A 14,221-nucleotide genomic window follows, 5' to 3' on the forward strand; every position below is an offset into this window, starting at 1 on the left:
GGGGCTGAGCAAAGCGGTAACATAGCCAATCAACGGTTTGCTAGGACAAGGTGGGTTAGAGGTTTGGCATGGCAACTTGGGAGGCTGACAAGCAAATGGTAGGCATCGTAGCATTGGCATAGCAAGAGCGAGCAAACTAGCATAGGAAAGATAGTAGTGATTTCGAGGGTATGATCATCTTGCCTGTAATCCCGCAAGGAAGAAGAACGAGGCCATGAAGAAGACAAACGGAACGTAGACGAACGAATCCTCACAACACGACGTTACCGGAACCAACCCGAAGAAGCAACACCGGAAAGAAGCAAACAATCATGGTAAACAACCACCACATAGACATGGCATGATGCACAAACAAGTATGATGCATGTCCGGTTTAATGATACATGGCATGGCAAAGTGCACAAACAATCTTACAAATTAAGTGGAGCTCAATATGCAACTCCGTTGCATATTGACAAAACACCACATCAATTATTTAGTTCTCTCTTGTTTATGTACCCAACAATATTAAATGTTATTAAACAGGGCAAGAGGGTGAAGCAAATGAAAACTACCTATCTAGTCAAGGTTAAATGAGGCCGGAAGCAACGAACAACAATTCCGGAAACTCCCCATGAGCATATTATAAATTTGGTACTGTTCTTCCCTAAACACAATTTTAGAGTTGTTAAACATGCAAGATGATGCCACCATGTTAAACTAGGCAAAATTCTACCCCATTTACATATAAAGTTTATTAAATTCGGAGTTACGGTTATTTAGTTATGAATTAAATCATTTTAACATGGCATAGGAGCAAATTAATGCAAACAACATTTTAAATATTTTAAACATAGATGAAAGTTGGATATTATTAATCTACACAAAATTCTGAGCAAGTTTCATATATAAAACATTTTAATCCGATGCACGGTTCATGAGTTATTAAATGCATGAACATGAGGGTCTAATCTGTAAAACTGGCAATCTCTGGATAAATAGCTAAATTCGTAGAACTGGGAAAAACATGGCACGGGCCGCATCTGAACAGTGCACTGGGCAAGCCCAACGGCAGGAAAAAAATAACAAGAGGAGGGGGCGCTGGGGGCGGCTCACCCAGTGGGCCTTGGCCCGGTTCGCTGGAGAGGAGGCAGGCCGAGGCGGGGGCTGCGTTGGGCCGGCGAGGATGATTGGGCCGGCCCACGCGGGCGCGGTCAACGGAGGGAGCAGATCGGGGCTCTCCCGATCCCGATCGGGACGAACCAGGGGGGCGGCCATGGCCGGCGTCAGAGGTGGCCGGGACCGGGCGGAAGGTCGCCGGCGGGAGCGAGATGGGGTGGATCCGGTCGGGGAGACGCAGATCCGGCCGGCCGGTGTCGGATCCGGGCGCCGGCGAGCCGGACGAAGCTCGGGCAGGGCACTGCGTTGGGAGGCGGCGACGGTGGCGCTTGGTGGCAGCGACGGCTCGAAGGCGGCGGCCGGAGCGAGGACATGGCGGCGGCCGGCGGCGGGCGTGGAGCAAGGAGGCGCAGGGTGCCTGCGGGTGGCGGCGGAGATCCGGGCTCGGGCGGGCCGGCTATGGGCGTCGCGGACCCGCGCGGTGGAGAGAGGCGGAGGTGACAAGTGGCGGCGCCTGAGTGGAGAATAGGGGCGGCGGAGCTGACGTGGCGCCTTCTGATTGGATGGAGTGAGGTGTCCGGCGGGTTGGACATGTCCGGCGCGGCGAGGGCGCGTCCGGATGCGCGGGGAAGAGTGGATCTAGGGTTTAGACTGCGAAATGATCCGAAATTTCGGGGAGGGGTGCTCTTTTATAGGTAGAGGGAGCTAGGAGAGTCCAAATGAGGTGTGGTTTTCGGCCACGCGATCGTGATCGAACGCTCTAGATGATGGGGCAGAGTTAGGTGGGTTTTGGGCCAAAATGGAAGGGTGTTGGGCTGCAACACACACGAGGCCTTCTCGGTCCCTCGGTTAACCGTTGGAGCATCAAACGAAGTCCAAATGGTACAAAACTTGACAGGCGGTCTACCGGTAGTAAAACAAGGCCGCTTGGCAAGTCTCGGTCCAATCCGGAAATGTTTAATCCCCACACATGTAAGAAAGGTAGAAATGACCACCGGAGAAGAACGGAACGCCGGATTGCAAAACGGACAACGGGGAAAAAGCTCGGATGCATGAGACGAACACGTATGCAAATGAAATGCGCATGATGACATGATATGCAATGCATGACACGCAAGCAATGACAAGGCAACAACAGCGAATAACTGAACGACACCTGGCACATCGGTCTCCGGGCGTTACAACACTCCACCACTACGAGAGGATCTCGTCCCGAGATCTAAAATGGCACCGAAGGGAAAACGGAAGAGAAAGAGAAGCGGTAAAACTAAGTTGCTTCTTGACAAAAGAGTAAAAACAAAGAACCTTGAAGAGGTTAGTCCATATCGAGAAAAGAATACAATGGAGATGAATGAAGTTGAACGCACTCCGTTAGAAAAGAGGGACAAAGAACATTGCGGAAAACCTTGAGGTTGAAGGGAAGATATATATAGAAAAACACTCCGGTTAAGGAAGGGGATCAAGGAAAACCAAAATTCGGGCAGCACTCCGGTTTACAAAGAGATGAAGGACTTGGTAAAATGAAAGAGCTTGAGCAAAAGGGACACAACACTCCGGTTAAATAGACAATCATGAAAAGAACATGATCTTGTCAACACAAGAAGATGGGTTAAAGAGAACAACAACATAATGCCTCCGGAACGAAAGAATAGAAGATAGATAATTGAGATAGGGGAATGGAGAACAAAATGCCAACTCCTGCCACAAAAGAGCTTGAGAAGGCATCCTTAGGAGAAGGGTCGAACGGAGTTGTTGTGAAAACCCACAACGTAAATAATAAGCTTGATATGGTCTTATGGAATACAACTCAAATTATGAGGTGACAACCTGCCAAACAAGATTGGATTGACAAGAACAAGAAGACGAGAAACTATCTCACCGAGAGGATAAAGAAGAACTTGGGTCCTTTATAAACAACATAGATAGCAACAAGCCATAGGGAAGGCTTTAGGTGAAATATAACCCAAGATAACTCCAAAGAAGAGATTGATGGATTTAAAATATCTCATTCTTGATAACTTGTGACTCGAAGGGGAATTATCAAGAAGGACATAATACCACCTCCAAAGATACGTTAGAAAGAAATGCACTCCAGATTGCAAGACGAAGAAAGCTTGAGCTCCTTAGAAAAGAATGTCGATGAAAACTTCGAGAAGGAATTAAATCCTTGATGAATCCATCATGTAGAATCTTCATGAAGAACTCCGGTAATAAAAGAATGATCCGAAATAGTTGAATGATGAAAAGAATAAGATTGAAGCCTCGCAATGATTAGATGGAGCTTAGCAACGAGATAAACAGAAAACTTGGCACTCCGGTAAAGAAAGATGAACAAATGAGATCAAGAATTTTGATGAGCCTCCGGAATAGGGAATTAATCATTTGGATGGAACAAGAATAAGAATTATGTTATGCGTATCCTTCAACAATTTAATTGCTGACAAGCAACGGATTTGGCATACTACTTATCCTCGTAGAAAGATTAAGATAGCTATAGCGCAAATTTAAGAAGGTTTTCAACGAACCACCGGTAGAATTGGAACAACAAATGAATTGATATGATGAACAAGGAAGAGAGATCTTGAAAGAACCACCATAAGAATTAAGATGAACGAAGAAAAGATAAAGGAACAACGGGAAGAATAAGCAAATGAATGAAGAAGCTTGAGAGAAATTTAGATACATGAGAACGAAGAGATCACGAGCCGATTAAAGATCACTGGAACGAAGCACCGGTAAAATTGGAGAATGATAGCTGAAAGCTGAGAATGAATAAACCTGACTTGATGGACTCCGGGTAACAAACTGAGACGACTCTTAAATTGCTCCGGAAGGGTGAAAAAGAATACTCACGATCGAAACAATTATGAGAGGATGGCAACGAGCTAGAATCACGAATCTTGAAGAGAATGAAGCAAGATTAAGGAGAAACTCTTCTTCGGTCTTCAAATGACAACGAGAAACACCACCGTGAATTGTTGAGGCACTCCGGAATGAATAATGGAAAGGTTTAGCCAACGATGAAAAGAATTTGAAAGGTTTTTGAGGAGGACATTTGACTGATGGCAATTCATTCTTACGTCAAACTTGGAAAAGAATTTAGGATAGCTCCGGGAAAATTAGAAGAGTCAGGTAAGATCCTGGGAAAAGACCTGTGGGTTAGGGCCCACTGAAAAGATACACCGTAGAACGATTTCAAAGAGAGATTGCACCGGTTGAATTTAAATGGCTTGAATGAGATAACATCCTTGAAAGAGCTTGAACGAAAGCAGAGTGTAAGCACGAATCTTCGGGATTTCTTGAGCACTCCGGAACAATTGAATAGCAAGAGGTGGATGATTATGAGGTGCAACGGTATGAGAAAAACATTGAAATACGGAAAAGAATATGATCAACACCGAAAGCTTGAATTGGTTCCACCGGAGAAGAAAAGGAATGAAGAATGATGAACTAGAAACTTCGTTAGCATCTTCATGAGCATCACCGGATAAGAAAATTGACGAAAAGGAATGGAGATGCTTTCCATCAATAAAGGATACTTGGATAAGAAATCTGAATCCTTGGAGAAAACAAAGGGAGGGAGGGTGGGAAAAACAAAGACAATTCGGAATGGATGAAACGAACACCGTTGAGAGGAACTGATACTTGATCTTGCGGATGTTGAAATGATTGGATCCACTTGAGGAGGAGCACATCGGTTAGAAAAAGAATTGACATGACCATCTCGATGATCAAGAAGGATTGGTATCCACATAGAAATATGAGAGCACCACTTAGGAAAGGTATGGAATCAACATTTCACTTTGAAGCAACTCGAATACCACAACTCAAAACAAAACAAAGGATTGGCTTGCGGAATAAGCCAGAACAAACATATGATAGAAATTTCGCCCGAAGTTTTCGTGGTGGGGCCTACACGGGCTCGATCGTACAGCACCATCATGTACAAGGCAGTACACATGACATACGAAGCGTCCCCGAGTCGGCATAGCCAAGGACTCTTTAAGACACAACGAGACCACTGTAAAACCGACCGTGAATAGGCGGACCACTAGACGTCGAACCCCAATTTCATATCATGCATCTGTCGGAAAGATATCCTAAGAGCTACTTGAATTCCCACCTATGAAACTCCCGAACCTTTCCGGTTATGCAATCAGGTGTTGGGGATACAGGGGAAGCATAATATCTCACCCAAATCTAGCAAATCCTACATCCAGCTGTATCCATCCTTCAACACATAACCAAGAAACCTTCGGAAATCATCTACCTCAACCTTCGAAAAGCATCCGTTATACAAGTTATGGCGATACTCCCGAACTCCCACCCCAGTACTGGGTGGCGTCGAGGTTATCTCACCAACGAACTGCATAAAAGAGATTTTCGATGTCGGCGTACTAAACTCAGGTATTCCAGAATTGCAACGATAAAATTATGATGACAACACCTCAGAGCTCAACTCCCCGGGACACTTCCACTAAACCCCTGACAGGAGGCACCAAGACAATGTTTTCATCATAAAACCATCGGAACGATTCCAAGATACCCGCGTGATCCTAAAAATTTTTTTAGTGAAATTTGAGAAGAGAAGAGACAAAACTCTACGTCAGGATGCCTTACCAGAGCGATGAGGAGACTGGGAAGTAAAAAGAATTCCTAAACTCTCCGATATATAATTCCTAAATGACTCAAAACATTTTTCTAGACACAACTCGGCCACTAATAACGATCAAGCAATGGGGCTCCTAAGGTTGGGGAAGGCTCTGATACCAACTTGTAACACCCTCGATGCGACTATATCTCCCACGTGTCGAGGCACGACTTAGAGGCATAATCGCATTGAAGGCATATGTCGCAAGTGAGGTAATTTTCACACAACCCATGTAATATAATAAGGGAAAGAGATACATAGTTGGCTTACAATCGCCACTTCACACAATTACATGAATAAAACATTACATCATCCAAATACACTCATGGTCCGACTACGGAACCAAAATAAAAGAAGAACCCAAAATGCGACAAAGGTCCCCGATCGACCCCAACTGGGCTCCACTACTGATCAACTAGAAGGAAACAACACAAAGGACAAGATCTTCATTGACCTCCTCCTGAGCTAGGTTGTGTCATCTGCACGGACTCATCGGCACCTGCAAACTGGTTTTGGAAGTATCTGTGAGCCACGGGGACTCAGCAATCTCACACCCTCGCGATCAAGACTATTTAAGCTTATGGGTAAGGTAAAGGTATGAGGTGGAGCTACAGCAAGCGACTAGCATATATGGTGGCTAACATACGCAAATGAGAGCGAGAAGAGAAGGCAAAGCACGGTCGATAAAAGTATGATCAAGAAGTGATCCTAGACGACCTACGTCAAGCATAACTCCAACAACCATGTTCACTTCCCGGACACCGCCGGAAAGAGACCATCACGGTTACCCACGCGATTGATTCATTTTAATTAAGGTCAAGTTCATGTTTTCTACAACCGGACGTTAACAAATTCCCATCTGCCCATAACCGCGGGCACGGCTTTCGAAAGTTCAAATCCCTGCAGGGTGTCCCAACTTAGCCCATCACAAGCTCTCACGGTCAACGAAGGAATAGACCTCCACCCGAGATGTTCCGATCAGACTCGGTATCCCGGTACAACAAGACATTTCGACAGGGTAAAACTAAACCAGCAACACCGCCCGATGTGCTGACATCCTGATGGGAGCTGCACATATCTCGTTCTCAGGGCAACACCGGATGAGACATCCTACGAGTAAAACCAGCCCTCAAGTTTCCCCGAGGTGGCCCCGCAGTCTACTCAGTTCGGACCAACACCTAGACAAGCACTGGCCCGGGGGGGTTAAAATAAGATGACCCTCGGGATGCGCGACTCCCAAGGAAAAAAAAGGCTAGGTGGCAAATGGTAAAACCAATGTTGGGCATTGCTGGAAAAGCTTTACTTAAGGCGAACTGTCAAGGGGTTCCCATTATAGCCCAACCGCGTAAGGGACGCAAAATCCGGGAACATAACACCGATATAACGGAAAACTAGGGCGGCAAGAGTGGAACAAAACACCAGGCATAAGGCCGAGCCTTCCACCCTTTACCAAGTATATAGGTGCATTAAGATAACATAGCAATATAATGATATCCCAACAAGTAAATAAAAGATGTTCCAACAAGGAACGGCCTCCGATCTTCACCTGCAACTAGCAACGCTATAAGAGGGGCTGAGCAAAGCGGTAACATAGCCAATCAACGGTTTGCTAGGACAAGGTGGGTTAGAGGTTTGGCATGGCAACTTGGGAGGCTGACAAGCAAATGGTAGGCATCGTAGCATTGGCATAGCAAGAGCGAGCAAACTAGCATAGCAAAGATAGTAGTGATTTCGAGGGTATGATCATCTTGCCTGAAATCCCGCAAGGAAGAAGAACGAGTCCATGAAGAAGACAAACGGAACGTAGACGAACGAATCCTCACAACACGACGTTACCGGAACCAACCCGAAGAAGCAACACCGGAAAGAAGCAAACAATCATGGTAAACAACCACCACATAGACATGGCATGATGCACAAACAAGTATGATGCATGTCCGGTTTAATGGTACATGGCATGGCAAAGTGCACAAACAATCTTACAAATTAAGTGGAGCTCAATATGCAACTCCGTTGCATATTGACAAAACACCACATCAATTATTTAGTTCTCTCTTGTTTATGTACCCAACAATATTAAATGTTATTAAACAGGGCAAGAGGGTGAAGCAAATGAAAACTACCTATCTAGTCAAGGTTAAATGAGGCCGGAAGCAACGAACAACAATTCCGGAAACTCCCCATGAGCATATTATAAATTTGGTATTGTTCTTCCCTAAACACAATTTTAGAGTTGTTAAACATGCAAGATGATGCCACCATGTTAAACTAGGAAAAATTCTACCCCATTTACATATAAAGTTTATTAAATTCGGAGTTACGGTTATTTAGTTATGAATTAAATCATTTTAACATGGCATAGGAGCAAATTAATGCAAACAACATTTTAAATATTTTAAACATAGATGAAAGTTGGATATTATTAATCTACACAAAATTCTGAGCAAGTTTCATATATAAAACATTTTAATCCGATGCACGGTTCATGAGTTATTAAATGCATGAACATGAGGGTCTAATCTGTAAAACTGGCAATCTCTGGATAAATAGCTAAATTCGTAGAACTGGGAAAAACATGGCACGGGCCGCATCTGAACAGTGCACTGGGCAAGCCCAACGGCAGGAAAAAAATAACAAGAGGAGGGGGCGCTGGGGGCGGCTCACCCAGTGGGCCTTGGCCCGGTTCGCTGGAGAGGAGGCAGGCCGAGGCGGGGGCTGCGTTGGGCCGGCAAGGATGATTGGGCCGGCCCACGCGGGCGCGGTCAACGGAGGGAGCAGATCGGGGCTCTCCCGATCCCGATCGGGACGAAGCAGGGGGGGCGGCCATGGCCGGCGTCAGAGGTGGCCGGGACCGGGCGGAAGGTCGCCGGCGGGAGCGAGATGGGGTGGATCCGGCCGGGGAGACGCAGATCCGGCCGGCCGGTGTCGGATCCGGGCGATGGCGAGCCGGACGAAGCTCGGGCAGGGCACTGCGTTGGGAGGTGGCGACGGTGGCGCTTGGTGGCAGCGACGGCTCGAAGGCGGCGGCCGGAGCGAGGACATGGCGGCGGCCGGCGGCGGGCGTGGAGCAAGGAGGCGCAGGGTGCCTGCGGGCGGCGGCGGAGATCCGGGCTCGGGCGGGCCGGCTATGGGCGCCGCGGACCCGCGCGGTGGAGAGAGGCGGAGGTGACAAGTGGTGGCGCCTGAGTGGAGAATAGGGGCGGCGGAGCTGACGTGGCGCCTTCTGATTGGATGCAGTGAGGTGTCCGGCGGGTTGGGCATGTCCGGCGCGGCGAGGGCGCGTCCGGATGCGCGGGGAGGAGTGGATCTAGGGTTTAGACTGCGAAATGATCCGAAATTTCGGGGAGGGGTGCTCTTTTATAGGTAGAGGGAGCTAGGAGAGTCCAAATGAGGTGCGGTTTTCGGCCACGCGATCGTGATCGAACGCTCTAGATGATGGGGCAGAGTTAGGTGGGTTTTGGGCCAAAATGGAAGGGTGTTGGGCTGCAACACACACGAGGCCTTCTCGGTCCCTCGTTTAACCGTTGGAGCATCAAACGAAGTCCAAATGGTACAAAACTTGACAGGCGGTCTACCGGTAGTAAAACAAGGCCGCTTGGCAAGTCTCGGTCCAATCCGGAAATGTTTAATCCCCACAAATGAAAGAAAGTTAGAAATGACCACCGGAGAAGAACGGAACGCCAGATTGCAAAACAGACAACGGGGAAAAAGCTCGGATGCATGAGACGAACACGTATGCAAATGAAATGCGCATGATGACATGATATGCAATGCATGACACGCAAGCAATGACAAAGCAACAACAGCGAATAACTGAACGACACCTGGCACATCGGTCTCCGGGCGTTACAATATAGCAACGAGGGAGGAGTGGATCTACATACCCTTGTAGATCGCGCGCGGAAGCGTTCAAGAGAACGGGGTTGATGGAGTCGTACTCGTCGTGATCCAAATCACCGATGATCCTAGCGCCGAACGGACGGCATCTCCGCGTTTAACACACGTACGGAGCAGTGACGTCTCCTCCTTCTTGATCCAGCAAGGGGGAAGGAGAGGTTGATGGAGATGGCTCCAACAGCAGCACGACGGCGTGGTGGTGGTGGAGCTGCAGTACTCCGGCAGGGCTTCGCCAAGCACTATGGAGGAGGAGGATGTGTTGAAGAGGGAGAGGGAGGCACCAAAGGCGTAGGTTGAGAGGCCCTCCTTCCCCCACTATATATAGGGAGTCCAAGGGGGGGGGCGCCGGCCCTAGGAGATCCAATCTCCTAGGGGGGTGCGGCCAAGGGAGGAATCCCTCCTCCCCAAGGCACCTAGGAGGTGCCTTCCCCCTTTGGGACTCTTCCCTTCCTTGAACCCTAGGCACATGAGCCTCTTGGGGCTGGTGCCCTTGGCCCATATAGGCCAAGGCGCATCCCCTACAGCCCATGTGGCCCCCCGGGGCAGGTGGCCCCACCCGGTGGACCCCCGGGACCCTTCCGGTGTTCCCGGTACAATACCGGTGACCCCGAAACTTGTCCCGATGCCCGAAATAGCACTTCCTATATATAATTCTTTACCTCCGGACCATTCCGGAACTCCTCGTGACGTCCGAGATCTCATCCCGGACTCCGAACAACATTCGGGTTACTGCATATACATATCCCTACAACCCTAGCGTCACCGAACCTTAAGTGTGTAGACCCTACGGGTTCGGGAGAGATGCAGACATGACCGAGATGACTCTCCGGTCAATAACCAACAGCGGGATCTGGATACCCATGTTGGCTCCCACATGTTCCATGATGATCTCATCGGATGAACCACGATGTCAAGGACTTAATCAATCCCGCATACAATTCCCTTTGTCTAGCGGTACGATACTTGCCCGAGATTCGATCGTCGGTATCCCGATACCTTGTTCAATCTCGTTACCGGCAAGTCTCTTTACTCGTTCCGTAACACATCATCCCGTAATCAACTCCTTGGTCACATTGTGCACATTATGATGATGTCCTACCAAGTGGGCCTAGAGATACCTCTCCGTTTACACGGAGTGACAAATCCCAGTCTTGATTCGTGCCAACCCAACAGACACTTCCAGAGATACCTGTAGTGTACCTTTATAGCCACCCAGTTACGTTGTGACGTTTGGCACACCCAAAGTATTCCTACGGTATCCGGGAGTTGCACAATCTCATGGTCTAAGGAAATGATACTTGACATGACAAAAGCTTTAGCATACGAACTACATGATCTTGTGCTAGGCTTAGGATTGGGTCTTGTCCATCACATCATTCTCCTAATGATGTGATCCCGTTATCAATGACATCCAATGTCCATGGTCAGGAAATCGTAACCATCTATTGATCAACGAGCTAGTCAACTAGAGGCTTACTAGGGACATGGTGTTGTCTATGTATCCACACATGTATTTGAGTTTCCTATCAATACAATTCTAGCATGGATAATAAACGATTATCATGAACAAGGAAATATAATAATAATCAATTTATTATTGCCTCTAGGGCATATTTCCAACAGCTCTCTCCTATGATATTCTCCCCCTTGCTACCTGTATCATTATCATTTCCTTCTAAGGAATAGAATGGTTCTTTTTCGTGAAAGGTAACATCCATACTCACCAAGAATTTCCTTTCAGTAGGCGACCAACACTGATATCCCTTTTTTGTGGGAGAATAGCCCACAAAGATACATTTGATGGCTCTTGGATCAAGTTTTCCTGCTGAACTCCTGTAATCATGAACAAAACAGGTACATCCAAATATTTTTGGTGGCACAATAAATGAGTTAGAGCCCTGCAAACATTCAATAGGAGTCTTATGGCCCAAAACTCTAGAAGGCATACGGTTTATTAGATAGGCAGCAGTTTTGACCGCTTCCCCCCAAAGGAATTTTGGCACATTCATCATGAACATGAGAGCTCGAGCAACTTCCAGTAGATGTCTATTCTTTCTCTCTGCCACACCATTTTGTTCTGCAGTATTCACACAAGTTGTTTGATGTATAATATCATAAGAAGACAAGAAATTACTAAATTTACCATTGATATATTCGGTACCATTATCGGAGCGTAATATTTTCACATTCATGCCAAACTGGTTACGCACCATATTAAAAAAATCTTTGAATGCAGGCAGAACTTCGGATTTATGCTTTAGGAGGTACAGCCATGTGCACCTACTAAAACCATCAATGAAGGTCACATAATATCTATCCCCTGTGAGGGCAGTTACAACCGATGGACCCCATACATCCGAATGCACCACATCAAACGGTATCTTACTTCTCTCATTACTACTAGGATAATTGGTTTTAGTGTGTTTAGCCAGTTCACACACATCACACAAAAGCTTCTCCTTACAGTAATTTTTAACTTGAGATGGAAACATGCGACTAAGGGCTTGGAATGACAGATGCCCTAGTCTATAATGCATTAGTAGAAATTCATCAGTGGTCAAGCTATTCATCATACTGAGGGCATATGGAGATGGAGACGGGGCATTGCTAAGGTAGTAGAGGCCGTCGTGCTCAATCCCAGTCCCAAGATTTCTTCTTGTCTTCGGATCCTGAAATGTACATGAGTGAGGGTCGAAGGATGCCTTGCAATTACGTGACTTTGTAAGTGAACTAACTGACAAGAGGTCCACTGGCAAATTAGGGACATGCAAGACTGGGCTTAAGGATAGAGATGGAGTACAATTAATGTTCCCATAACCCATTATCGGAGCTAAGGATCCATCAGCTATGCGTACCCTATCCCTTCAAGAGCAAGGGGTATATGATGAAAAGTTCTTAGATGAGCCTGTCATGTGATTTTGGCCCCTGAATCAATTATCCAAGATGTTAAAAAATTCTTCATACCTTTTCCAGAATGAGCATCAGATGTAGTTTCAGCAGGGCCCTGTGAAGTATTCGCCATAAGTTTGCTTTTAAATTCTTCAAGTGCTTGGGCTGCTACCGCAGACCGCTCTCCCCCAAATAAAGTGAGATGAGCTCGATCTGGCCTTCTTGCATTACTACCACCACTGGTGAATCTGTTAAATTGTTTCGATTGCCATCCAGGAGGGTAACCAACTATATCAAAACAACTCTTCTTCAAATGGCCTGGTTTTTTACAGTGGTCACACACCATCTTAGGCTTCCTTGTGTAGTCGAATCTAGTAGCATTTGCTTGCTCATTTCTTGAAGTACTAGGAGACTGAATTTGCTTAACCGAAGATAGTGCAGCTCTGCCATCAACATTTGTTTGTGAAGTTGTGATCTGATTGGCCAACCGTGTTTCTTCCTCCAGTATACTAGAGATGGCCTGATCCAATGTAGGCCAATCTGGTGTCGCTTGTATGAGCTGGGAACGGAGATTGAACTCTGAGTTCAGACCATCAAGAAAAGTCTGAACCAACAATGGCTCAAACCACTCTCGAAGGAGGGGTACGTCCCTGGGATCATGTGCCTTAAATGGTCTAAAATACTCCAGGTCTCTATAGAGTTTCTTGATTTCTCCCGCAAATTCGGTCACTGTCTTCTGCTCTTGCTTGATCTTCCTTAATTCATGGAAAATCCTACTGACTTGCATCTTATTCGATTTCCCTGAGAACTGTTTCTCAATGCTCGTCCACACCTCAGCTGCAGACTGAAACCCTTCAACCTGTTCCCTCGCGGTCTTCTCCATCAACCCCAACAGCCATACCATAACTCGCTTTTGATTCTGATCCCACTGCTCTTGTGTGACATCTGTTGGCTTTTTCTCATCTTCCTTCAAAAATTTCTGAAGTCCGTGTGACTCTAGAATCAAAGTAGCATTCCGAGACCAGCTAAAAAAATCGCCCGGGCCAGTTAACTTGACAGGATTGGGTTCCAGGGTCTTCAAAATTTCAGAAGTACTGCTTGTTTTTGTTTGTGCCTGCTCCATCAGCTGTGAAATCATACGCCGCATACTTTCACACAATTTCTCAATACTGGAATCCCTACTGGTATCTCCCATGACCACTGAACAATTGGTGTATTCCTGAAAAAACTGAACAGCTACAACCCTTGGCACACAGTTCAATTCTCTCTACACTAGTTACCACACATCAAGAAGATTCAATCCACCACAAGCTGCTGGACTAAAAACACTTCTACCTTGTTGAGAGAAAAGCAAATACTAGCTGGTCGTTGGCAGCTCCTACTTAGTGCAGCACAAGAACACTTTAGAATTCAGACCTGTACAGCACGACGACGGCAGCGGAGCAGCATAAAGGCAACGTGTAGCGAAGCAGCAGGAGGATGCGGCCTGAAACGAGGACAGTGGCAGCGAGGCGGCACAAAGGCAACGCCGCACAGCCGGAAGATGCGGCCCCGCACGACGACGACGGCGACCTTGACGACGATGGCTGCTGCGCACAAAGGGGGCCAGCCGGCCACGACCACCACGAGCAGCAAGCGTAGCACAAATCAGATCAAATCTGAATCCAGGACCGATTGCTCTGGTGC

The 14,221-nt window shown here is 47.0% G+C and overlaps 1 protein-coding gene across 1 annotated transcript; it reads right to left on the reverse strand.

The window, feature by feature from the left end:
* Nucleotides 1–12,277: 12,277 nt before the first annotated feature.
* LOC147977233 (uncharacterized) lies at nt 12,278–13,730 on the reverse strand. Its single transcript, XM_087519928.1, has 2 exons — nt 12,611–13,730; nt 12,278–12,315 (listed from the first exon to the last, which is right to left on the reverse strand). The coding sequence occupies exons 1-2, from the start codon at nt 13,728–13,730 to the stop codon at nt 12,278–12,280; spliced, it is 1,158 nt and encodes a 385-aa protein (XP_087376054.1).
* Between the last annotated feature and the right edge of the window lie 491 nt (nt 13,731–14,221).

Source organism: Triticum urartu, chromosome 4A (assembly GCF_056163025.1).
Source record: "Triticum urartu cultivar PI428250 chromosome 4A, HENAU_Tu73, whole genome shotgun sequence".
Lineage (NCBI taxonomy): Eukaryota > Viridiplantae > Streptophyta > Magnoliopsida > Poales > Poaceae > Triticum > Triticum urartu.

Coding starts and splice junctions, on each gene's coding strand:
- LOC147977233 (XM_087519928.1), bottom strand. CDS start 13,730: ATGGGAGATACCAGTAGGGATTCCAGTATTGAGAAATTGTGTGAAAGT. Junction 12,316..12,610: donor TGATGCTCATTCTGGAAAAG/GTATGAAGAATT, acceptor TGTACATTTCAG/GATCCGAAGACAAGAAGAAA.